The sequence below is a fragment of the Brienomyrus brachyistius genome, chromosome 1, assembly GCF_023856365.1.
Source record: "Brienomyrus brachyistius isolate T26 chromosome 1, BBRACH_0.4, whole genome shotgun sequence".
Lineage (NCBI taxonomy): Eukaryota > Metazoa > Chordata > Actinopteri > Osteoglossiformes > Mormyridae > Brienomyrus > Brienomyrus brachyistius.
In genome coordinates, this window is record NC_064533.1 from 33,530,228 (window position 1) to 33,557,680 (window position 27,453).

A 27,453-nucleotide genomic window follows, 5' to 3' on the forward strand; every position below is an offset into this window, starting at 1 on the left:
GTCAGCTGACAGTAATTTGTTTCTGGCCCCCTATAGTACCAGCACAACTAATTATAACTGTAGAAAAAGTAATGGGCTAATAATTTTACATGAATGTAAAATTAAAATGCTAACATGAATATGCTTTAAATAAAATGATGTTTTCTAAACATATACATATACATATATGCACACATACATAGATACACACACACAAACGTTTGTATTCACATCTTTGTGGGGATCATCCATTTATTTCTATGGGAAACACCCCACTGCTAACTATAACAAGCTTAACCCCTACCCAGCCCTAACCTTAACCATAAGTAACCAAACAAAATGTGACACTTATTTTATTTTTAGGTATTTTTAGGTTTTTGATTGCAGTCAATGATTCTCATAAAATTGAGTTTCCCCTTGTGGAGACCAAAAAGGAGGTCCCCAAAACATTTTAATAAAAGGATTTATTACATTTTGGGGACATTTTGTGATATATACATGCTCCCCCCCCCACCCCACCCCAGAACACACATATTTAAACTCCTGTACATAAGCCAATTCTTGTTTTATTAATTTATGCCATATTATCAACTGAAAATCAACAGTACTGTGAATATTAATTACATGTACTATCTGGATAATGGATGTGTACAAAAAGACAAAGCAGTTTTGTGTTATAATGAAGAAAATACTAAATATAATATGTTACATTCCTTGGTGGTAATGGCTAACTTCCTAGTATATAAGCATGACTAAATTTTAACCAGGACATAAACAAACACGGACTGAACCAATACAACTTTCTGGCCCAGCCATTCATTGCACAACCACTAACAATGTGGTTCTTTCTAATCCAGCTTGTTCTGACTTCTTGTCTGATTGAAAAATATAAATGCACAACAACAACGTAAGTACTTTTTAAACTGTATGTTTGTGTTGTATATCTTGGATATATGGTCTTAGATAGATACATGAATTTTATTAAATATAATTTATTGTTTTTATTATGTTTTAAATTACATTTCAATTTGCTTATAGATCACTTACTACTTATTTTGATGAAAATGTAATGTTGAATGCTTTAAAAGTCAAATCAACAAATCCCAATCAAATAATTATGATAATTTAGCAATTACTGAATATCTAGACGATTGTACTCTCTATTAGTGATATCAAGGAATTTAATGCCTTTTAGCAAAAACCAGTATTAAATACAGCCCAATCATTATTGCAGTGTAGCTACATTTTGATTAATAATGTAACAAATATTTGTGTAATTTGAAAACAAATTGCTGTATAATAACTATAAATTTATAGTATAATAATAATAAAATAATGCGACAACAACTTCTTGGGTGTTTTCACGTTGCTTATTTGTTTCAGTGATCAGGTTTTTTCAATCACACCAAGACTGCAAGGGGATGTAGAACTGCTCAAGAATGTATCTAGCATGCATGAGGTTATTCATCAACCATCTTTTTTGTTCACCTGTCAGTCCATCCAATTTAATTTAATTGTGTTTTTTTATAGCACTGTTGTGACAAATTTCTTTTCTGAGCATCAAATACGTCTTTATTATCTGGGACACCAAAACATTTTCATTTGATTTTGTTGCCATACAGTGAATTACAATAAATGATAACATAATATTGTTACAATGTAATACAGATAGTAAGCTATATTCTATGTGCTGTTCTGCTAGACAGTACTATGGCAGCCAGCCTCACCTGATCAAATCACAATCAATGCAGAAGTTCACCTGTTTATTCCTGCCTCCAGTCAAAAGCCCATCATAAAGCTGCTACAAAGATATGACATCACGCACAGGTGATTTTTTCCTTTCATAGCACCCTTATTTTTTCATTGACAAATTTTTATACAACTGATTCTTTTAATTCATAATAACGTTAATGGTTAAAATTCAAACTACATATGAAGATTGTAAGCCCTATTGATCTCCCAATATCTGAATGAATCCTGAAAATACAACTCGGACTTTCCATAAAAATCATTTTATTTATGTATTTTTTGAGGGTTTTGCTGGCAAATGCTCAAGAGCTGATTGAAGCACAGAAAAGAAACTATTCCACAGACCCCAGGAGCAGCACATCTTATTATGAAAGATACCATCCCTTGGAGGATGTAAGAACATATTTTCCTGCCAAGTACTTGTATTTATAGTAAGCTGTGTTTTGGTAAAATCATTAAAGACAGCAGCCTTAAAGATCATTACACTCTGTGTTTTGTTATTAATTTGCTTTACAAATTAATAATATTCAACCAAGATGTGTCTCCTCAACAGATTTATCACTGGATCAATAAAACAAGTCGAGAATATTCCGAAAGGTTGCAGGTCATACTAATCGGATCATCTGTTGAGAAACAACCTCTTTTTGTTCTGAAGGTAAAATTCTTCCTCTATATCTTTTTTGATAAAGCATGCAGAAATATTCATGATAAATAAAATTTTAAAATAAATTTCCATTCTGTGTTTTAGTTTTTTACCTAAGATATCCAGATGAAATGTCATGTGATAGTATTAGATTATAGAGTAAGAAGCAAAAACATTGGGACAATGTTGGTGAAATGGGTTATTTTTGTTATATATTCATAAAAATGTGTTTCCAGAAGATTAACACGAGGATAAAGTTCAGTACAGCCTTTGTTACTAGGCAGTATTTTTCATTAAGCATATGTGAAATATGTCATTTGTTGTGTTTCCTTAATTTAATCTACCCAATTTAGACTGAGCTTCACTATTGGGACAAAAGATTGACAGATAATTCTGATTGCTTAGGTGTTCAATGTTCCCTTAATTGTGAACACATAGAAGAGCTGTGTGGGGTTGAGCGGGGTTGGTTATAGTCATTTGGAGCTTGAATTTGAGGCTGCAAAAAAGATGAACGGTTACAAACAAGAAGAAAACAAGAGCGTTGACCATGATAGAAAAACATGCAGTTTTGAAAATGAGGTTAAGAAATATACCAGTTAGAACCATTGCAGAACAACTGAGCATTCGGAAATTCTGGAAAGTTTGGAAAAAACAGCTACTGGCAGCGTAAGTAATTTGCAAAAGGTCAGGCCGTCCCAAGAAGTCTACAGCAGCTGATGACAAAACGATTGTTAGAGCTGTGCAGAAAAACCCCAAAATAACACCTAAATAAATAAAATTTGGTCTACAGAGTGCAGGGCCGAATGATTCAATTTTCACCATTCGCGGAAGTATTCAACAGAAGAAAGGCAGAAGCTGCAAGATGGAAATCTCTCATCAGCCAGAAAGGAGAGGCTGAAATTCACAAAGTAGTACAAAAACTATGAGACGAGCTTTGGAACAAAGTTTCCTGGACAGATGGAAAAGTAAAAATTGAGGTTTATCAAAGTAAGGGGAAGGGGAAAATCGATCGAGAGAGAGACTGCAAATGATCCTAAGCGTACCACTTCATCTGTAAAGCATGGATGAGGTATTGTCATAGCTTGGGCATGCATGGCCGCATCTGGAATTGCCTCTCATTGACTTCATTTGTAATGTAACTGGAGATGGTAGCAGCAGACTGAATTCTGACGTTTTCAGAAATGGAAGCAAAACACATTGAGTGTAAACTCATAATGCAACAAGACAATGACCCAAAACATACTACATTAACCAAGGAGTTCGTCAGGAAGAAAAAGTGGAAAGTTATAGAGTGGCCAAACTAGAATGCATTTCACCTGTTGAAGAGAAAGCTGAAGTCTAAAACACTACTAAACAAGCACCAACTCATAGAGGGTGCAACAAAAGCATGGCAGAGCATTTCAAATTATGTAGTCTGGTGTCAATGGGTCACAGACATGAGGCAGTTATTTCATGTGAAGGATCTGGGACCAAATACTAACTTTGGAAAACTTAATTTTGCTTTAAATTTGTATGTTGCAGTATTTCTGCTCATCATAAATTGGAGGAAAAAACAAGACAAATGCATACACATGAAAGCACTGAGATGGGTAATTAAAACAACTGTATAATTTGGTGATAACAGTGTACTTGGTCTCCTTAAACTTGTGTGGGGTTTGCCACAGTAAATCTTCGGTGGACCATGAGACTTCAAACCAACAATGACATTTTTCCGGTATGGTTTATGCTGCATGCAAAATACTGTTCAGAAGTAAAAGCTGACATTCTGTACTTCAGTTTCGTGCTGATTATTTGATGTGAACACATACATTTCATGAAAATATAACAAAATTAACCAATTTTAGTACAGTGTCCCAATATTTATCCTTATCTTTTAAAGGTTATAAAATCTATCTATCTATGTATGTATGTATGTATGTTTGGTGACACTCTACTTCAGGAGCCACCAGTACAGTATGAACAAATATACTGGCTCCAAGAAACACATTAACTGTTATGACAGATTAATGATGAACGAACATGGGATCAGTACATAACTAACACTTTCTAACAGTTTCTGGTTAATTAATACATCCATCCATCCATTTTCCAAACCGCTTATCCTATTGGGTCGCGGGGGGTCCGGAGCCTATCCCAGAAGCAATGGGCACGAGGCAGGGAACAACCCAGGACGGGGGGCCAGCCCATCGCAGGGCACACTCACACACCATTCACTCACACATGCACACCTATGGGCAATTCAGCAACTCCAATTAGCCTCAGCATGTTTTTGGACTGTGGGGGGAAACCGGAGTACCCGGAGGAAACCCCACGACGACACGGGGAGAACATGCAAACTCCGCACACATGTGACCCAGGCGGAGACTCGAACCCGGGTCCCAGAGGTGTGAGGCGACAGTGCTAACCACTGCACCACCATGCCACTAATTAATACATTACGTATTAATTATGGGTGCTACTACATTATTTGTGCCTCAAGTAAAGCGTTACGCTTTGTTCTACTTCTTATCCAGTTCACTTAAAACTTAAGCTGCGCATTAAAGTGCAGAACATGATATACCGTTCTCCAGCCATTATCCAGGTCAGTTAATCCCCTCTACCAAACCGTTCTCCAGCCATGATTCCAGTAAATGGTCATATTACTGCAAGAAACACAGGGTACACCCTTAATGGGGTGACAAAAACACATAAGAAATTCTAATATATTTGTTGCATTAATTTATATATAATTTTTCCTCAGCTGTCTGGTAAAGGAAATCAGCCCAAGAAAGCTATTTGGATGGATTGTGGCATTCATGCCAGAGAGTGGATATCCCCTGCATTCTGCATGTGGTTTGTTCAATATGTTAGTAGCATATGTATATGTGTCAAGCCGTTATATTTTATGTCTTTCTTAGTCTACGTTAGCGCTGAGAGATCATTTAAAAATAGAGTTGCCATAGAATTACAACTATAATTTTGTCAGGAGATATTTTTTTCATACTAAAATATATATTTTCTATTCCTTCTTTTCTGCTCCACAGTCTGTCATGTATTATAATCAACATTCTGACATCACTGAAATCCTTGATAAAATGGATGTCTATGTCCTACCAGTTATGAATCCTGATGGATATAAATACTCATGGATAGAGGTAAGGGGTTTAAATAGCAAAAAAAGTTAAAATGTTTTGAGAACAGGTAGTTTTTTTAGTTGGACATACTTTATTAATATACTTATATATAACATATTCATAAATTTTTGTATGTATTTTGCAATTTTACTTTTAGAGTGTATGTTCAGTACTGTTCAGCAATATCCATAGTATGTTTTATAGTATGTTTATGAATATTACCATAAATTAAATTATACATATAACTGAAAATAAACTTTAAAAAAATAATAATTAACATATTCCTGATAGAAATTCCTTCAGTATTTCAGGCATTTACTTAGTCTGTATATTTGATACATGCAGTTTTTTTCTACCCATAACTGAGAGCACTGAATTCTCATTGGTCAGAACCGAATGTGGAGAAAGAATCGTTCCAGAAATGTGGACAATACCTGTGTAGGGACAGATCTCAACAGAAACTTTGACGCAAACTGGTGCAGTAAGTGTTGTTATTAAAAGTTATATACTCTTAAAGGTCTTTATTTATATGTATTTTTGTTTATTAGCTTGTTTAATTATTAAGAATGATAATATGGTAGTTACGTTCATGAATGTACAGTGATAAATTAATGTCCAAAAGTAATTAGGAGGTTATCACTATTTTAATGCTTGTATTATCAAAATTATAACAAACAGGATGAAGTTTAATAAAGTAACTGGTACCGGGAATATAATGTGGCCGTGGTTTGACCTTTTATTATGGCTGATCATGCAGCTAAGGGATCGTCGGATAACCCCTGTGATGAGACATACTGCGGTAGATTTCCAGAGTCAGAACCAGAAGCTGCAGCTGTGTCTAACTTCATACGAAGCAGAAAGGATCTGGTGAAGCTGTACCTCTCCATCCATTCCTACTCACAGATGCTGATCTTTCCATATTCATGTTCCTACCAAGAGGCCCCCAATCACCAAGAACTAGTAGGTCGTTTAATCTGGTTAATTAAAGATGTTCTTTGTCAACTTATAATATCCATGACATTGTATGCATATGAGATAAATGTTTCTAAATTATTTGCTTTCAGTATGAGATTGCACAGGAAGCAGCAATGAAAATCAAAATACATTACAAAAATAATTATAAGTTTGGGGCTGGAGCAAAATCTTTCTGTAAGTTACTCTTCCTCAATAATAAATAATTTAAAATATTTCAGATATATTCAGGCATATTGTTACATTTATCACAATAATGTTTCATACTGGAATAAATAACAAGCATCGATCTGTTCCTTTCAATGTTCAGATCTTGCTCCAGGTGGTTCTGATGACTGGGCATATAATCTTGGGATTGATTATTCTTTCACGTTTGAGCTTCAAGACAATGGCCGCTATGGATTCCTTCTCCCCCCGTCACATATTTCGAAGGCTTGCAGTGAAGCTCTTACAGCAGTGAAGAGCACTGCCCTCAATGTCATCAAGAGAAGGCGTTTCAGCTAAAACTCTTCACAAAAATGCAGAATTATTGAAATGCTGTCATATTCTTTTTAATATAATACTATACTGTATTGGCAAAGTCGTTCTACATGTGAGAGGGATGTGATGTTGGGAACAACCATTGAAATTATCTTTTTCAGTATGTTAAAATGGAAAATAAATCATAATCTGTACTAATGTAACTGAATGTATGTTGTCTGCACATTCTCCTACTGTGGATGTCTCTGGTTTCCTTCGGTGTAGTATAGGTGAACTGATGTTTATAAATTTCACTAATCACAAGTCAATGTAAATTCTGTCAAAATTACCGAGGGACAAACCAATATCACACTCACAAAAAATGACAAAAATATGCAGCAGCATTTTGAACCCAACATGTTGTTTTCCCGCCTGGGTTACATGTGTGTGGAGTTTGCATGTTCTCCCCAATTTCGTCGTGGTGTTTCTTCCGGGTACTCCGGTTTCCCCCCACAGTCCAAAAACATGCTGAGGCTAGTTGGACTTGCTAAATCAAGTATGCATGTGTGAGTGACTGGTGTGTGAGTGTGCCCTGCGATGGGCTGGCCCTCCATCCTGGGTTGTTCCCTGCCTCGTGTCCATTGCTTCCGGGATAGGCTCCGGACCCCCCGCGACCCAATAGGATAAGCGGTTTGGAAAATGGATGGATGGATGTTGCTGTTTTGTCAATGTATTCAGCATCTCCTACATATGCAAGTCACTTCCAGACACAGAAAAACTGAGATCAATACATGGTTTGTAAGGATGTGCGTACACTATGAGCTACTTCAGGTTTTACAAACTACTTTAAAATTGAAAGGCTCCTATGCTTGGCTAATCAGTTCAGTTATTCTTGTACTTTTACTGGTTTGTTTCTTTGATTAAAAGACTCACCCAGCTGTTGTCACGTTAACCTCTGGATTACTGTAAATTCCTATACCAACAAACACGCGCGCATTTTGATTTCTGGAACGAAATATCCCTATTTTGTAGTAAAGCTAAGAGTAATTGCTAAATCCGCTTTCTGTAAAAAAAAAAAAAAAAAAAAAAAAAAAACCCGACTTTGGTGATGGTAACAGAAAAAGATATCTTTTCTTTTCTTTTTTCCAGAAAAAGATACTTTGCACATACAAAAATCGAAGCTATGCCTATCTACCTACGTCTTATGACGTCAACTTCATGCGACACGCAGATGAAGGACCAGCACTAGTCGTGCTGCACGTCGATGGAGCGTTTTGTTCTGCGAAAATATGAATTGTGATTCCGCGTAGACGTGTTATTCCTACGGAGGACGTTGCTATTTTTGTACCTATTTTCCGCAGCTTATCGTTTGATTTACGACGATCCCTAAGATGTCTGTCTCGGAAATGTTCAGCAACATTCAGGTTTTCCTATGTGCAGATCAAGATATTCGAGAGGTAACTAATAAAGTGAACTGGAGTCTAGGTAGTTAGCATGTAAGAACAATATGCCACATTCATTTGCATTGTATTTGTATATGTCTTTCATTATTATGCGTAACTGTATACACGACGAATACAATTATTCTAAGAGCTGTAAAGATAATAACTAAGAAAATGATCAGTTTTGTTAATCTAGCTACGAATTTAACACGTTTCATTAACTTATTCCTTTCCCCCTCAGGATATTAGGAAAGTCGTCCAAACTCTAGAACAGACTGCAAGGGAGATTTTAACTGTGCTTCAGAGTGTCCATCAACCATCTGGTTTCAAAGAAAGTAAATTCTGTTTTCTATACATTTCTAAATCGTGAGATTAGAGTACATTGATCAAATCCACATGTCACAGCCATCTGTACAGTGACTGAATCTAACTACAATAACTTATTTTCCCTATCCTACCAGTTCCAAGCAAATGCTTAAAGGCTCGGGAGTTGTTTTGCATAATAAGGGATCATATCGGAGACCTGAAGACAAAGTTTCCCGTAGAGCAGTACTACAGGTTAGTTTGATTTGTCTGGGTACTCCTATAATAAATTAATAAATATAGTGTTAAAGTTCAGTGCATCCATTTTTACATTGATTATATTTTAGGAGGCCAACATATAAAAATGTGATGATAACCAAATCAATTTACTTGGCTGTTTTTCTTCTTCTTTGAGATCAGTTAATCCTCGGGCATTTAATCTGCTGTATGTAATCTGTTTCATACAGATTCCATGAGCACTGGAGATTTGTCCTGCAGCGTGTTACATTTCTGGCAGCATTTGTAGTTTACCTGGAGAGTGAATCCCTGGTCACACGAGAGGAGGTGGCACAAATTCTTGGAAGTACGTACTTGTAATGCCTATGCATTCTTTCTCAGTCTTGACTCGATTCTTTGAGAGATTAAACCATATAATTTTGTAACTGTTTCCTCTTGATCCACTTTGCAGTTGAAGTGGACAGAGAAAAAGGCTTTCATCTGGATGTTGAAGATTACTTAGCTGGGGTGCTCATCATGGCCAGTGAACTTGTGAGAGTCCATGCATTGTTTACGTTTTGCTGAATTGTGATGCATTTCCGAGTTAGTTTAAGAATTTTTGGTAGAATTGCAGTAGTTGCTACAAAAAATTGACACATTCATAAACAGTCAAAGCATAATACACAAGCACCCATTATAAACATAAGGATTTTCATGTCAGGAATGCCAGTTTTAATGTACAAATTTGCAAATTTTTTTGCAGTCCACTCCTATTGAGTGCATTAAGTTTAATAATGCATCTATATATTGCTAAGGGTAAAAAATTACTGTAGTTCAAAATGTAAAAGAAACTTGATCTCTCATAATGCAAATTTGGTTTTACAATGTTTGCATTATACAATATTTTCTTTTAATCTGATGTTGAAATGCTTGCAAACTTTTGATAGTTTCTGCTGTTTTCTGTCAGTCATTTTTGCACCATTTCTCTGCCTGTGGATTGGAGTCCTAAGCCTTTTTTCACAAGATTCCTAATTGATCCTTCATATACTGTGAATATTTAAGTGATTAACTTCAAATGCAAATATAAATGTATGATTGTTTTGTGTGATATTTCCTTAAACATTTTTAGAAGAGGCTCAGACAATATTTTAGGGATTTTTAATGCAGGAATACAGAAGAATTTCACAGCAGAATTTAATGTGGGGAAACAATCTCACCTTAATGATATGCAAGATGTCTTATTGTTACATTTATCATCATCTTTAATAACGTTTCATGCACCCCTCTCTACTTTCAGTCTAGGTTGGCAGTGAACAGTGTAACGGCAGGGGACTACAGCCGGCCACTGCGCATCTCTAATTTCATCAACGAGCTGGACTCTGGCTTTCGTCTGCTAAACCTGAAGAATGATCCACTGCGGAAACGTTATGATGGTCTCAAGTATGATGTGAAGAAGATTGAGGAGGTTGTGTACGATCTGTCAATCCGTGGTCTCACCAAGGAGCAAGAGGCTGTTACAGACAAGTAGTTTAATGTACAGTGGGTTAGTTTAATCATAGGCAAGTTTTGTTGTGCATGTTCGAAGAAGGATGAAAGTGCAGTATTTCTAATGCAGGTGCTGCATTATTTTGACTTGTAGCCAGAATTGTTGGAAAGCGGTCCTTTGAAAAATCTGAAGTCCTTTTTGCTTTATTGACCAAACCTATGGAATGAATAACATTAAGTTGGAGAGGTTACCTTGTGTAAAGTTAGTAGATAATGAGACAATTTTATAGGCTTCACATCTTTTCTAATATCGATTAGATTGTTCTATACAAATACTGCCATCAAATGACTCAAAGCACCATATTATCTAATTTCAGATGTGATTTAATAGTTGACTTGGAAAATACCCTTCATTTTCTGTTTTAAGATTCAATCATCTTGTCCTCTACACATACTTTGAGATGTCATATATATAAATGGCAGTAGAATGCAAAACTATGTGTAAACTTTTCCTTCTGTTTTGTTGCCTTTATTGTTGAAATGATCAGTATCTAACAATCATTAGAGAAAGAGCATGTAGGGCACCCACTCCAGATGTAAGACCCATTTTTGGTGGCACTTGTCTGTTTTTGGTTATAGCATTTTTTTTCCATGCATGAATCTGTTGACTAATTGTTAGTTCATGGTATGTTAGGTGTCATTCATTTTGGTAAGCATAGCCAATCTATGCAACTGTAAAAACAAAATTAAAATGTTTAATTTGGGAAAAAGTGTCCCTAAATTTCCTTGTGGATATGTATGTGGTGGAGGCCTGGAGCATGTCCAGATAGCAAAAGGCACAAGGTTAGGGTGCACTCTGGATCAGGATTAGGCAACCCCAATCCTGGAGTGCTGGTATCCGGCAGATTTTCTATCTTACCTGAAGAAGTTACCATTTGCTCTGCCTGAGATCAGGTGTGGTTCTTTAGAAATCGGGTATGATGGAAAACCTGCTGGATACTGGCACTTAAGGATCAGGTTAGCTGTCCCTACTCTGGACCATCATGCTCACACAATATGGGCATTATAGAGAGACAGTGTTATACTAATTTCTTGTTTTTTGGGCTATGGGAGGGAATAACATGTAATCCCCACATTAAAAAACATGGTCTGACCTTGGACGCGTCTGAAGATATTGAAAGCACTGGGTGAATGACATATTATCTCAGTTATTAGCAGATGATGTGCTTTTAGCCCTGTCAAACCAGGAGTTGAAGTATCCTGAGAACATTTTCAAAAATGGTGTGATGGAGTTAACCCCCTGCATAGATTTACGACACAAGCCATTCATCAAATTAATAAAAGCCTCACATTGGACATAGGGAATTACTTACCCGCAGCTAATGGTTGCAGTTTTGCAGACAATAAGGGGAGGTCTGTGGTGATGATGAAGTCAGTTAAGTGATCTGGTGTGGCATGTGGTTTAGTGGTCAATATGCAGTACGTCCCTATCCTCATCTATGGTCATCAGCTATGGGCAATTACTGAACGAGAGATTATCAAGATTAGGTTCCTCCCTTGCTGGACTCACTCTCTATGACAAGGTAAGGAGTCTGGAGGAACCAAAGAAATAGATTGACTACTCATACAAATTCTGAGGAATCATCTCGGCTAGTTTAGGCATCTTATAAGAATGCCACCTGGACCCTTCTTCAAGGGGCTATTCCGAGCGCGTCCCACAGTGTGGATGCTATAGGGAAGACCCAGGATAGGCTTGAGGGCATGTATCTCCTAGCTGACTTGGGAACATCTGCACCTGACCCAATAATGAGTTAGTCTGTGGCCATTGGAAATAAACTATGTCTGGCATAACTAGCTTGGTAGGCTGCCACCACTACCACAGCCGTCACCAGGAAAATTGGTACTGTAGGACTATTAGATGAGATCGGTATACTTTTTGTGCGTGATGGTGATTATTTCCTTTGCAGAAATCAGTCAGAATCAACAGTAAAATCATATGCCTGCAAGAAACATATTCCAAGCCAGTTATGAAGTAAGAGAGGAAAACCACAGGAGACAGAAAACTGACCAGAAACTGACCCCACACCATGACGACACAACTCATCACAGAATTATGGTCATTGCTCTGGGAAGAACTAGCCTTTATTTGAACACAGCATGCCATCAAGTGTTGTTTTCCTCTCTTGTGATTGGACAGAGACATTTTTCACATAGAATGTCACATAGCAATTACATTTTGTGCTTCCCAAAAAAGTTTAAAAACTAATTTATCAAGATGTCAGAGATGTGCTCATGTATTGAGAGGTTGTCTCTCAGCTTCTGTGTCAACAATCAACAGGATACCAATAAAATAAACGGTACTTACAATATGTCTTACAGTATTTCTGAAATATTAAGAGAAATTTATATCCAATGAAATAAAAAACACATTAACCTTTTCCCTGCAATCAAAGGACAGTCTATCCAGGGTGTTCCACTTCCCTGTGTTAGCCAGGATTAACTCCAAGGAGACAGATTAAACTAAAAATGAAATACAGTATCTGAGAATGCAAACAAAAAGAAGAAAATGCTATAGGGAAGCCCTATATGATTATGAACATCTACTTCCGGCTCTCAAAATTCGTGATCTGAAAATGTTTCCCCAAACTTCATCCACCACGGACTGCGAGACACCTGAAGCACTGTACTGTGCGACTGCCTGGCCCAGGAGGCCACTGGAGCAGACCTGCTGAGGTAGGCATCTACATCTAATCCTGAGCTGTTTCTCAGAGGAGGAGCACCTGAAAAACACAAAAGTAAAGAAATGCCTACTTGTTCCTAACTAAATGTGCATGATTCTTTTTGTAATTATAAGCCTAAACATGAAACCACAAAACTATGGGGAACCTTACTCATCAGTAGCTCAATGTCTGTGTTAATTTGAGCCAGAAGAGCTTGTCTGTGCTGCTCAGCTCTCTGGTCCTTGTCCTTCTTCATCAGGTTTTGCAGCAGGAGCTCCTGCGTCTTCAGATGAAGCTCCGTGCAGCTCTCCATTGAGACCAGATTAGACTAACAGGTATAAATGAAAGGTTAGCAGAACCTGTCTCTCTGCATTCAAAATGTAAAACATTATTTAAATGTAGTAAATACACACTGAAGCAGGTGGCCAAACCATTTTAGGGTAAATTGTTTTTTTCAATGCACTGCCATGGAATTTGCTTTTGTAAACAAAAGATTTAAGTAGTACTTCTACAGTAGAGAAGACTAGTAAATGTTTCACTTTGGCCCATTTATATTTACATACAGAAAAACAAAAGGCAAAGTTATAATTACATATGATATCAAAACCATGAAATAAGCAAGAGTGTACCGCTTGTACTCCCTTACAGGATGAAGTGTGATGTATTCTTTGACTTCTTTTGTTAGGTCTGTTCTTATAGTGTCAGTCAAATGCCTAGTTCCCCTCCACGGAGAGAGCTGCTGCCTCATAGCCCTCCTCCGCTTCAGAAAAGCCAGTGCCTGCAGCATATCACAATATCGTGAGAACAGAAGTTTAAATAGCCTTTCAGATGTATTTACCATCAGACACTTCAATGTTTAGCATTTGACTATTTTGAGCATAAAATTTTCAAGAACAATACAATCTCTCATTTTTTACATTTGTTGTCTTTGTACATTTACAATTAAATATAGGGTTTAAATTATTTGTAAATCATTGGATTATGATTTTTTATTATTTTATTTTACACAGCATTCCAACTGTTTATTTTTGTGTTAGAATCCAATCTCAAAAGGAAAATATTCTGATTGAAAGAACTGATATTTTAATATCGATCCGTACATCCCTACTAGCCTATCCTTTGATTTGATAACAAAGGGTATGTTAAACTGTTTGCAGCTGTTCTGGTTACTTGTATTTATGTTGGTTTTTCCTTGATTTTGTAAGGTTTAATAATAAGCCTCTTGAATTACATTAAGGGTATATAAAGGTTAGTACTGTCGCCTCACACATCTGGGATTCAAGTCTCTGCCTGGGTTCCAAATGTGTGGAGTTCGCATGTTCTCCCTGTGTCGTCATGAGGTTTCTTCTAGGTACTCTGGTTTCCCCCTCACAGTCCAAAAACATGCTCAAGTTAATTAGAGCTACCAAATTACCCATAGATGTCAATGGTATGTGAGTGTGACTTGCGATGGCTTGGTACCCCATCCTAGGTTGTTCCCTGTGCCCGTAGGCTCCAACCCCCCATGACCCAGAACAGGGCAAGAAGCAGTTACAGAAAATGGGTGACATTATATTAAACTTTGGCTATTAATATATATATATATATATTTTTTCTGCTTGATCTATAGATCTATCTGTATGCAATAAATATCAAATATGAATTCAGTTAAAAATTCAAAATTCGTTTTGGTTATCCAGAAGTACTGAATGAAATGGTTATAATAATGTTTAAGCTATTTTAGACTTGGCTGTATCCAGTATATGGAAACAGTGAGCATCAGTCAAAGAATACGTGAAGCATGGAGGAAGGAGCATCCTTTTATAGGGGTCTTTCTCTGCAACTGCCAGTGAAAACCTGCTGGTCAGTTTTGGAAGACTAACTTCGCGACAGAAGTTTACCTTTCAAAATGACAATGAAAGCACACTTCCAGAGTTATTTGTCCTACTTTGGTACAGTCAAGATGCCAAACCTCAACTGGACTGAAAACATGTGGCGTAACCTGAACAGCACATACTAGCCCACCAAGTGGTTTTCAGTCGTTAGTTCAAAAAATATCAATTTGAAATGGCATGTAAACTTTCTACATGCATTGTTTGTGGTAAATACTCATGAGAGAATTAAGAATTACAACTCCTCTTCTATACTAACATTTTACAGATTATTTAACTAATATTAGGTAAACTAGAATGTCACATGGAGCATTTTTAATGAAAGTAACACTAACATATGTAGCAAATGACATACCGCTCTCTGTATGATGACTGCTGCTTTGGACTTCTTCAGTGCTTGCTTCTGCTGCTGAAAGTTCTTCCTCTCTCTGTATCCTCTCCATACCTTCTGTATATTTATAGCAGCTCTGTGCTCCACTTCACACAGATACCTGTCCATCTGGTCTGTGGAAAACACTAATGTTATGCAGAGGCAACTAAGATAATATGACAAAGGTCCAAACATCCATCCATCCATCTTCCAAACCGCTTATCCTACTGGGTCGCGGGGGGTCCGGAGCCTATCCCGGAAGCAATGGGCACGAGGCAGGGAGGTCCAAACAGACTATTTAAAATATTCACATTTCAGAATAAGGTAATCAAATATACAGGCACCTCCAAAAGGATATGGGCAAATACAGACATATAAAACAAGCAAAACAAATTATTCAAATTTTCCTCAAAATGTTTGCAAAAACCATTTATCTATTAAAAATCAGTCCCACAAGAAAATTGTTTTATTTTGAGAATAGTATATTCTCTCCTGGAACATCCATCCATCCATCCATTTTCCAAACCGCTTATCCTATTGGGTCGCGGGGGGTCCGGAGCCTATCCCGGAATCAATGGGCACGAGGCAGGGAACAACCCAGGATGGGGGGCCAGCCCATCGCAGGGCACACTCACACACCATTCACTCACACATGCACACCTATGGGCAATTCAGCAACTCCAAGTAGCCTCAGCATGTTTTTGGACTGTGGGGGGAAACCGGAGTACCCGGAGGAAACCCCACGACGACACGGGGAGAACATGCAAACTCCACACACATGTGACCCAGGCGGAGACTCGAACCCGGGTCCCAGAGGTGTGAGGCGACAGTGCTAACCACTGCACCACCATGCCGCCCCTTCTCCTGGAACAAATCAGGCTAAATTGTTGGCGATCCCTAAAAAATACCTTAAACCAAACCAAAGAAATTTGTATCTTGAATGAAAAATAAACTTTTTATTACTCCTGTTATCCAAAAGCTCCTTTCTTGTCTACGACTGTTTCCTGTTTCCTTTGGGTACAAATGTGAGGTTGTAGACATACTTTTGTCATCTATCAACATGGGTATACCCAAAGAGCTTTCAATTCAGATGAGACTGAAGGTTGTTGATCTGCACAAATTAGGCAGTGATAACAAAAGATTCAAATGAAGGTACCAGAATTGTGGTACTTGAGTCTGGAGTAGGATTCGAGTCCAGTCTCAAGTTCACTTATGTATAGATTCTGTCTTGTCACTCATTCAGGTGAATTGACTCAAGCTCACACTTGCAACTCAAAAAACCTTCCAAGTTCATACCATATCCTATCCATAGCATAACCTATCAAAAGGCTCTTCAAGATTCCATCCCACCTCCTTCAGTCAGAAAACCAACGCCACTCCAAGCTCCCTGCATTATAGAAGATGGTTCTTGAGTAGTCCCCTGTACATTAAATGAGCTGCTAAACCACATGCAGTCATCAGACACCTTCTCCACCTTCAAGAAATGCCTCAAGACTCATTTGTCTCAACAGTTCTTCTACAAACCTGAAGAATCTTTACTTTTTTGAATGCTCTTATGTTACACTTCTGGCCCTTGAATAATTTTACCAGGTTCTTATTTTGTTAATAGTTGTTGTGTAGTAGTGTATTGTTGTATCGTTCCCGCTCATATATTCTTACAATTGTTCTATGGAATATTATTTAGCACTGTATAATGTTGAGAGAGCATAATCATTATGATATCAAAAAATATACCAAATATTCATGATGTAATCAATACAATGTAATCATCATCACTTAATCACAAGGTTTCTGTTAGCTATTCTATATTCTGGTTGTATGAATATCCACCTATATTAGTATTGCAGCTCATCACTATGTTGAAGGACAAATATATTATTAACCATCTAGCTGTCATGCCCAGCTCATCTGATCCTCATGTGTGCCACGCCCCCTGATCATCCATGTGTGCTTCCCCGATCGTGACCAGCTGTTTCCTGTTATTTTCGGCTTGGCTTGTCTTGTCTATTTACAGTGGAGATCGAAAGTTTGGGCACCCCAAGTAAAAATGTGTATTAATGTGCATAAAGAAGCCAAGGAAGGATGGAAACATCCTCAAAAGCCATCAAAATGCAAATGAGACATTCTTATAATATGTCAAAAAAAGTTGGATTTTATTTTCATCATTTACACTTTCAAAATAACTGAAAACCAAATAATGGTGTCTGCAAAAGTTTGGGCACCCTGCAGAGTTAATACCTTGTACTGCCCCCTCTGGAAAGTATTACAGCTTGCAAATGCTTTTTGTAGCCAGCCAAGAGTCTTTCAATTCTTGTTTGAGGTATCTTCGCCCATTCTTCCTTACAAAAGTCTTCCAATTGTTTGAGATTTCTGGGCTGCCTGTTACGCACTGCTCTTTTAAGGTCTATCCATAGATTCTCAGTTATGTTAAGGTCAGGAGTCAAACTTTCGATCTCCACTGTAGTCCGTGTCTGAGTCTGTATTCCTCAGACTTGTCATTAATGTTAGTTTGACGCTGTCAGTCCTGTCTTCCCTGTTCCCTGAATGTGAAAAGGTGGGGGCTGGACAGGCCCCCGCCTCGTTAAGGGGATATAAACACCCAGGCGTGCAGATGGGTAGAAACAATGCACAGATCCGTTAGTCTTTGCCAAAAAGAAGAGGTACTTTATTTAAAATGCCTTTCCAGCCTCACGTCAAGCTGTTACCCCCATTATTGGCATTTGATCAATCATTACAGGCCACATAGCAAACACAAAAAGAAAAAAAAAAAAACCTCTCTTACTCTAACCCCCTTTCCTTATATACTGATTCCCAATAGGTTAATTGGGACAGCCTAACTACAGGGGGAAACAGATCTGAGTATCATATGCTGACAACTTACAATACATACTTTTACCATCAAACAGAACAGAATAGCTGGCCATTAGCCACCTACATTCCCTGACCTTTCAAACAGTACATCAAACATTGCACAACAAAACAATAATATACATAACATCACTCACCCCCTCGTGCCAAACCATCCCCTTTCCACAATTGGCAATAAGGGAACCTTCCCAGTGCGGCGCACGCTTCCGCAGGGAACCAGTATGGCAAGGCACCAGAGACAGCAGCAACCGGTGTGGAAGCTGGTGAGAGTTGTCTGCATGTTTGCGTACGGTTCTAAATTTGCCATGGAAGGTGGATGAAGCTGAAACAGTGGGTGCCTCACTGTTCAAAGATGTTGCCATAAATAAATGAGCTGAGCAGTAAACTGATGTGTGGCGCTTTACTGTTCTGTGAGCAGAGGATGATGGGAAATGTAGTCTATGCAAATGTTATGTGCTACCATTCCTATGCTACCATTACTCCCAAACAGAGTACTGGACACATTCACACCAAAACACCACAAGTAACCAAAATTCATAAAGTGACCCCTTCACGTTTTACATTTCCTTCCCCCTCTGAAGGCTCGTCGCTAGGGACAGAAATTCGGCAATGGGGTTCTGCTTCCCTGCCCGGTACTTCACCTGGAACCGGAACGGCTGCATGGACAAAAACCACCTGATCACACGAGCATTACAATCCTTCGTTCTCCACAACCACTGTAGTGCTCTATGGTTCGTTTCTAATACAAATTCTCTACCCAGAAGGTAATATCAAAAGCTGTCCAAAGCCCATTTCCCTGCTAAGCACTCTAGCTCCACCACGAGTACTTGGTCTCACGGGGAAAGTGCTTATGGTTTATATAAGCCACCGGCTTCTGCTCCTCTGCCTCTCCTTGGAGTAAGACTGCCCCCAGCCCAACTCCAGAGGCATCAGGGGCAGCTCAGGTGGCAAAGTTTGGAATGAATCTCCGGTACCATCCAGCCAACCCCAGGAAAGACCGGACTTCTTTCTTTGTCTTGGATCTGGTACAGACTTGGATGGCCTCCACTTTGCCCTTTTGGGGCCGAATCACCCCACACCCCAAGATATGGCCTAAATAGCAGGCTTCCCTCTGGGCCAGGGCACATTTCTTTGGCTGGATGGTCAGCCCAGCCCCATGTAAACATTGCAGCACCTCACTCAGATGTTCCAGGTGCTCCTCCCAGGTGGTGCTGTATACAACAATATCATCCAGGTAGGCGGCAGCAAAAGTGCCAGTGCCATCCAGTACCTGGTCCATCAGTCTCTGCAACATGGCTGGTGCTCCCTGCAGACCAAAGGGCATCACAGTAAACTGGAACAGACCCTGAGGGGTTCGGAAGGCAGTGTAGGGCCTCACTCCCTGGGCCATTGGCACCTGCCAATACCCCTTGCAAAGGTCCAGGGTGGTCATATAATGCGCCTTCCCCAGGCACTCAATAAGGTCCTCAAGTCGGAGCATAGGGTAGGCGTCAAATGTGCATTCACCTCCCGAAAGTCAATGCAGAAACGAAGGCTCCCATCCCTCTTGGGAACCAGGACCACTGGGCTGCTCCACTCACTGTGAGATCTCTCAATATGAAGCTGCTGCATCACCTCCAACTCCTCCTGAAGTGCAGACAACGTGCTCTCAGGAATACGATACATCCTTTATTTCACTGGCTTAGTTTCTCTCAGCCAGATGTCATGCTCCACCAGAGAAGTACGTCCTGGTCGATCTTGAAACAGGCCCTCAGGTATGATGCCTTTCACCTGACGCCGCTGCTATGAAGTCAGGTGGCTAAGGTCCAACTTCTGGGCTGTACCCCTAGATGGGGAAAAACTGCCCTGTAGGATCCTCCTCCACCACTGTTCGCACCATCAATTGTTCGCTAAGTGGCAATTCCCGCTCCTGCCACTCTTTAAGCAGATTCATGTGAAACATCTGCTTAGGCTTCTGCCTGTCTGGCATCTCCAGTTCATAGGTCACAGGCCCCAGCTGCTGACTCACCTGATAGGGTCCCTGCCATCTGGCCAGCAGCTTGTTCTCTGTCATTGGCAAGAGCAGGAGGACCTTGTGGTCCGGCTTGAAAGTCTATGCGCTCAAGCGTCTTAACATTGCCCAAATGTCCTGCCCAAGGAATGTCATGGCCTAAGGCTAGCACTTTGGCCCTGAGACACTTAGGGACAACCAACTGTTGTCCCTACCCTCTGGTTGATGGTACAACAGACCGCCCTGAACAAAGTAATACTCCTCCGTTAAAGCGGCTCAACTACCTTTTTCCAAAGCTGTATTTGTGACCTTGCAATTCTGTCTCACAAATTTGATTTCCCCTGAAACAATTTTATTCCACTATCTAAAAGATTGCAGTTTTGTTAAGGATCATTGCAATATATTCCTACATCTGCCTGACGCATTAAATATGATAGATAAACCAGAAAACCTAACAGAGTTGACTTCTAAGCTATACACCCACATTCTTCAATCTGACTCCTCTCCACCTCCCAAAATCAAAAAAGAATGGGAGGTTAAGCAGGAAGTCCAGTTTAAGTACCTCTGGAGGGACAAATGCAAATTACAAATGAATTATTCCTCATCCTCTGCCCGTCTCATTCATCCATCCTCCAAACCGCTTATCCTACTGTGTCGTGGGGGGTCCGGAGCCTATCCCGGAAGCAATGGGCATGAGGCAGGGAACAACCCAGGATGGGGGGCCAGCCCATCGCAGGGCACACTCACACACCATTCACACACACATGCACTCCTACGGTTAATGTAGCAAGTCCAATTAGCCTCAGCATGATTTTGGACTGTGGGGGGGAAACCGGAGTACCCGGAGAAAACCCCACGACGACATGGGGAGAACATGCAAACTCCACACACATGCAACCCAGGCGGAAACTCGAACCCGGGTGCCAGAGTTGTGAGGCAACAGTGCTAACCACTGCACCACCATGCCACCCCCTGCCCATCTCAATCTAATACAATTTAAACTGCTGCATAGAATGCATAGAAGCAAACCCAAATTAACAAAATACTTCCCTGGCACCAGCAAAGCCTGTAATAGATGTGCCTCTGTCCGTCTCACCTAGCCCAAACCTTATGGTCATGTTCAAAATGAACAGGATTCTAGAAAAACTTTTTCAAAATCATGTCTGCAGTTCTAGAGACTGATATTACACCTTGCCCACTCACTGCCATTTTTGGATTTCCCCCGAACCACTCTTGAGTTAACCAAACAAATTCATTATCATTTGCCTCTTTGATTGCCAGTAGATGTATCCTCTTGCACTGGAAGTCACCCAAGCCTCCATCAGAACACTCTTGCCAGAGTGATCTAATGTCATTCCATAAACTAGAAAAGCTTAAATTTACACTTCGAGGGTCGACTGAGAAGTTTTACACCACATGGCAGCTTTTCCTCCCATATCTTGATAAAATATCCACAGTTCCCATCACTTAGGAAAATGCATTTCCATCCCTTTTTATTATTATTATTATTTTATGAATCTTCGTAACCAGCTGAATACATGCTGTGACACTGTGAGAATTCTTTAAGATTACAAGAATGTTTAGTTATATATGTTAACTGCATGCTTCTGTGACACATTCCTTTATAGAAGTGGACCAATTTGGCTGAGAGGGTCAGTGGGTTTCCCCTTATTTTTTATTTTTTCTTCTTTTACTATTTTTGATTTACTTTATTTCTATTTGTTTTGTTGATGTGCATGCTTGTCTGTTAAAACATATAAAACTGGGCATGTTTGTACTTACTGTAAGATGCTCAGTAAATACAAAATAATGTCCTAATAAAACAAAATTATATATTAAAAAAGGCAGGATAGAGCACAGTCATGGAATGCATTCAAGGATGGACGTAAAGGATCAGTTCACACCTTGCACAGGTAAATATCTCATGTAATCTCCTACACTGTTAAGGTTACTAGCTCTACTAGATTCTAAATATACTCTTCCCACTTTGCAGGCTGCACTTTTGGCAATGAGGCATTGGCTACCAACTACAGGGTTTGGAGCTCGTAAGCGAATCAGACCGATACATCATGGGTAGCAGGAGGTAGCGTGGAACTAAAATTTAGTGCGTAGCTAAGCTTCCATATGACAACTAAAATGATGCCACTAGCAGGCTGAACGAGGACAGCAGGGAATGCTATCTGTGTGAGGAAAAAAAATCATTTGACATCTTTCAACATTCGTCTGAGGTTGGAGGACCTAGTCTTACCTGCAGGGACTATCTCCAGCAGGTACAGCTGTCGTTGTCTGAATTGGCACTGGGCCCTCTGCCTACGGAGGTGCACCTGGAATAAGAAATCTTCCTCTGCCTTCTTCTTTTCAGATTGCAACTTCTGTTGCTGCCTCATTTCCCTTCAAATCAAGATACAGATTTAGTTAGACCACATGCCAACACCAACCCAAGTGAAATAATAATCACTCAGATCTCATCTTCAAAGACAAAGGAAAAAAGGATCGATAAAATACATACTAGACATTTCAATCATTGACATTTAGCAGTTTTTGGGGGTTTATGATATTTCAAAGTGGCTTAGGAGTCAGAAGAAACTAAAAATATGTTGTCAGAATGACGAAAATGGGTTCGCCGGGCAGCCCCGTCTCTGCCTCCGCCCATCACCACTCAACCTCTGCAATGATGAGAGACCAACTAGGAAGGCTGCGTTGCTGCTGGAAGAGCTGTTGGTGTGGCCAACAGGTTAGCCATCCTGTGGTCTGTGTGGATGCTGTGCAGTAAAAAGCGGTGCCGTCATTTGGCTGAGATGTAAAACCGAGTGTCCCGGTCAAAAGGGATCCCTGAGCATCTTTTGACAGACTAAGTGTAATACCTTGATCCCCTGGCTAAAATGGCTCATTGTAATCCTTTCAAATCAGGCGTCCTAATCATTTCCTATATCTATCTGATTCCTCCCATGGCAGCATGGCACTTGATTGTGGTGTAATTTGCAAAATGTGGTTCGTACCTTCTACCCAATTTGCATGGTGCAAATTACTGGGAATACATAACTACAGTATATTGCGATACTACTAATGAAGTGTAATATATATAGATTATGTCCCTTTTCCCTTCACATAATTCTTGCATATTAAAGTAGATCACTGGTTCTTTCTTGTTCCTGTGTATTTTGACCAATCAGATGGTGGTGATACAAATAGCTCAGTTCATGCATGCTCTCAGCCCTGTTAGTAAGCAGGGAACAGGTCAGGTACGACTCGCATACTGTACAATAGATAACTGTCAATTCGCGGTAAAGGTCAGGTACGGCTGCGTTCCGGGTGGCTGTGGTCATGCTATCATGCTCCTCAAATGGCACCCACTGGGAGTAGAGGGCCTTGGTCTCTGGGTTCAGCACAGAGACCTCTCTCCATTATACTAGGCTTCGCTGTCACTGCAGCAGCATACCTCTGTAATATATTGTCTGGCTGAAACACACCACCCACATTTCACCCTGCAGCCCCACCTGGGACAGCAAGGCACCAAGCCCCCTGTTGCTGGTGTTGGTGTCCAGGAGGAAAGGCAGTGCTGAGTCAGGATACATGATTGCATCTGCAAGCTTCCCTTTTATGCCCTCTGCTACCTTTTATTGCTTCTGTTTCAATTTTGGGATAGATTTTTATCCATGGACTTTCTTTCACATATTGCTTTTGGTAATAAGATCCAACAAAGATGAAATAAAGTAAATGGAGTTGAAATATCAAACAGAGCAGTGGTTTTCAACCTTTTTCACACTGAAAGCTACTTAAAGATTTACCAGTTGCGGAGCACTGAAATAGTTATCCTGTTCACAAGGTGAAGGACCTCATCCAAGTCACCCTTCCCTTTGCTGTCACTAAGCGCCATCGCTTCAATTTTGGTGCGGTTTGTGTCAGACTGAAATCAGGTGTAGATCTTCATCCACGGCATGTTTATGCCATAATAAGATCTACCAAATACTTTTTGACTTATCACATTCACAGTGTCAAATGTCACCTGCTTTCACCTTTCCCTTTGCTGCTACTAAGTGGGGTTGCTTCAATTGTGGGTTTTGTCTCAAAATTTGACCAGGATCAGTTCCAGTTTCTCACCTAGACAATGTGTGCACAAGGTTTGAAAGATCCTCCAAATATTTTTGTAGTTATCGCTCTAGCAGGATCCAATGTTATAGCTGCCCTTTTCTTAGTTTTGACTATGCGGGGCTACTTCAGTTTGTGAAATTTCAGTTTCGGTTCATCACCCATACAATGCCTCTGTAAATTTTAAAAAAGATTTGTGAAATTCTTTTTGAGTGACCATCGTAATGGAATCAAGTGTCTGAAACAGCTGACAATAAAATACCAGGGGAAAATACTTGCATATGTAAGGACCAAAAACTGATCTGGAATCACAGTCACATATTGTAACCTACCTAAATTTTCTCTGAAATGTGACGGCAGCCTTTGAGAGGGTTTTCATTCTTTTCCTTGTCTGAAAGCCTCTCCACGTTGCTTGAATCACATATGCAGCCTTGGTTTCCCGCTCAACCAATAGCTAGGAAGAAAAAGAAGAGGACAGTCATGATTATTGTAAATATAGTTAAACTATTGGAGGATAAATTTCATTTAGAAAATTTCACATTTTAAAACCAAGCCAACTATAAATTAGCCTAAATTGCAGGCATTTGTGGTTTGGTCATGTACTAAACATGCACATATATTTCATAACACTGACCAGAGAAGCTTCTTTATGTTGAACTTCAGGGTATAGCAAATCACTAAGCTGCTCCACCTCAGCATCAAACCCCTTGCCATTCCAATCATTTTTCAACATGGCTTTGAGACCTGAAAAAAGCAAATTAATTATATCCTTCACTATCTGAATATAACAAAAAGTTTAATGTAATTATTAGACAGCATTTTTATTAAAATCTGCTATAGTAACAAACCTTCGTATTTGCCAGATATGAGCTCTGCAACAGAGTGTGATTTTCTTGCAATTAAAAGCAATGTATTTATTGCCATGCTGCAGGTAACAGAACTGGAACTGCAGCCCAATTTGTACACAATGTCATCCAAAATGGCATTTAGGGTTCCATGTCTTATTTCAATAAAAAACTCACTGTGGGTTATTACAACAAAAAAAAAAAAACGTTAGAACAATACAGCAAATGTGATATTTTTCTCAAATATTGACAAAATTCAGACCACTCAGATTTTGCATAAAAACAAACCTATTTAAAACAATACTACACTCTAATCCATTACAATTGTAAACAAATTTGTGTATGTGTGCGGATTATGTTTATATTACATCGTGGGGACCAAATGTTCCCCACAATGTGATAAAAACCTGTTATTTTGACATTGTGGGGCCCATTTTCCATGTCCCCACAAAGATCTATGAATGCAATCAAAAAAACTAAATGTCTAGTATTTTGCCTAGTTATTTATGGTTAAGTTTAGGGCTGGGTACCAGTCAAGGTTGTCATGTTGGGATTAGACTTTTCCCTATACAAATGAATGGAGAGTCCCCACAAAGATATAATTACAAACCTGTGTGTGTGTGTGTGTCTATGATTTAAGAATTACATCAGTGGAATATCACTGGATTACATTACTGAATATGAAATTCCAGCCAACACTAATATACTATATGATATATTTGTTCATACCTATTTGATTCAATGAGATGTTGCAGAAATAATAATGAAATTTTGCCAATTTCTTCATTGTCACAGAGCTGAATCTTCTCATAATATTTCGACTGAAGAACTAAAGAAAAATAATATTAATCACTCATTAATTACCATGTAGACTCATTAAGTATCAGTAAATCCAAAATGAATGTAAAACTGTCAAAAAAAATAAGAATTTTATTTTGCTACTATTAAAATTAAAGTACTTTACATAAAAACATTTTCTAAACAGTGTCTGATTTTTACATTTCAATTTGGCAAATACTTACCATGCTGAATTAATTGCCCATGTCCCTTTAAAAGCCAAAAAATCGAGTCCATAATTTTCCCAAAATGAATAATACTAGCTGATTTCTTTGCCTTTAACACAAGAACAAAGTGTTTTGATTGGTAAAAAGTACTCACTAATGCAGCATTTTATGCTCAGTACAAAAGAGCAAGACAATAAATTGACAAGTTTCAAATTAAATTATATAAATACCTCCAATGCTGCGTCCATTATGCAAACTGCCAGAGAACTTAAATTGTCTGCAGCTAATGGAAGAAACTGCTTATGAAATTTCTCTCTTTTTTTAATGCCATCAAGACCAACACAGCATGTGCTGGAAAAAAAAAATAGTTATGCATGGGTGAAAAACCAACAGCATGTGGATCAGTGTTGTTATATTAACTAAAACCAAACTTTTAATAGATTATCAGAGTTAAAGCTTTTTAAAAATATACGTGGAATAAATAGTAATTCGATTATGCTTGAAATTAGATATGGGAATATTTCCAACAATAATGAATTAAATATCTTGGCAACGAAAAACAGACATCCATTAAAAAAATACACCATTAGTATAAGACCCAATCAAAATAAAATATTCTGAACTTGCCAGTCCCATTGATTTATCCTTACCTGACAATTTCTGCGATATTCACAGCTGTTTCATACCCTCCTTGAACAGTGTCATAGTTGTAAGTAAGGGCATCTGAACAATACTGAAGTATCTCAGTTGTGTACAGATCTTGCTTAAATGTTCTAAGTTCTTCGCTGCCCTCTACAGATTTTCTATGTAGGATATCTATGTAGGGGGAGAGAGCCACAAATCAGACATTGTTTAAAATAAAAATGAGTGGTTAAGAATATATGTTTGCAAGTCATGTTGTAGTGAATAGCAACCTTTTAACTTTACTATGACTTCTGGAGCAATATGTTCCGATTTACTCGCCACAGCAGTAGCCAGAGATCGCAGATATGGATCAACATCTTCATTACGGCCTAAAGTCATAATCAGCTTCTCAGGAGATAAAAAGAACAAAAAACATTATGAAGCTACATTTTTCCAGATTTTTCAACGAGCAATAACAAACCATCCTATTTTACTGACTTTTACTAAAAAAAGAACACTTGCACTGCAATGAGGCACAAAGTTTCTTAGATTGATAAAGTGGATAATATAATTATATACCTCATATACCTGAACTGTTTCTCAGTCTCGATGCAATTTCAAAATAAGAAAAGGTTGCTAGGAGTCATACGTACGCGTCCTAGGGATGTGATTACGTCAATAACGAGCGCGAGAAATGGCAAAGGTCTATGA

At 38.9% G+C, this 27,453-nt stretch overlaps 3 protein-coding genes across 4 annotated transcripts; 2 read left to right on the forward strand and 1 right to left on the reverse strand.

The window, feature by feature from the left end:
* Positions 1–733: 733 nt before the first annotated feature.
* cpb2 (carboxypeptidase B2 (plasma)) lies at positions 734–7,139 on the forward strand. Its single transcript, XM_049022463.1, has 11 exons — positions 734–886; positions 1,363–1,438; positions 1,682–1,806; positions 2,013–2,121; positions 2,282–2,383; positions 5,112–5,216; positions 5,395–5,505; positions 5,875–5,965; positions 6,242–6,444; positions 6,549–6,633; positions 6,767–7,139. Exons 1-11 carry the CDS (start codon positions 816–818, stop codon positions 6,958–6,960), a joined length of 1,272 nt encoding a protein of 423 aa, XP_048878420.1. The 5' UTR covers positions 734–815; the 3' UTR covers positions 6,961–7,139.
* Positions 7,140–8,126: 987 nt separating this feature from the next.
* Positions 8,127–11,131, forward strand: tsn (translin). The gene is made up of 6 exons (XM_049022509.1): positions 8,127–8,372; positions 8,599–8,692; positions 8,819–8,915; positions 9,128–9,243; positions 9,349–9,428; positions 10,174–11,131. The coding sequence occupies exons 1-6, from the start codon at positions 8,307–8,309 to the stop codon at positions 10,402–10,404; spliced, it is 684 nt and encodes a 227-aa protein (XP_048878466.1). The 5' UTR covers positions 8,127–8,306; the 3' UTR covers positions 10,405–11,131.
* Positions 11,132–12,485: 1,354 nt separating this feature from the next.
* On the reverse strand, positions 12,486–27,425 carry iqcb1 (IQ motif containing B1). Of its 2 annotated transcripts, none has more exons than XM_049022384.1 (14): positions 27,322–27,425; positions 27,033–27,147; positions 26,769–26,934; positions 26,349–26,469; positions 26,137–26,227; positions 25,844–25,943; positions 25,118–25,290; positions 24,904–25,013; positions 24,602–24,723; positions 22,429–22,571; positions 15,308–15,456; positions 13,728–13,859; positions 13,253–13,409; positions 12,486–13,141 (listed from the first exon to the last, which is right to left on the reverse strand). In XM_049022384.1, the coding sequence occupies exons 2-14, from the start codon at positions 27,139–27,141 to the stop codon at positions 12,975–12,977; spliced, it is 1,740 nt and encodes a 579-aa protein (XP_048878341.1). In that variant the 5' UTR covers positions 27,142–27,147; positions 27,322–27,425; the 3' UTR covers positions 12,486–12,974. The 2 variants fall into 2 exon arrangements, with proteins under 2 accessions (XP_048878341.1, XP_048878349.1); XM_049022392.1 differs by having other exon boundaries at positions 27,331–27,417.
* Positions 27,426–27,453: the final 28 nt, after the last annotated feature.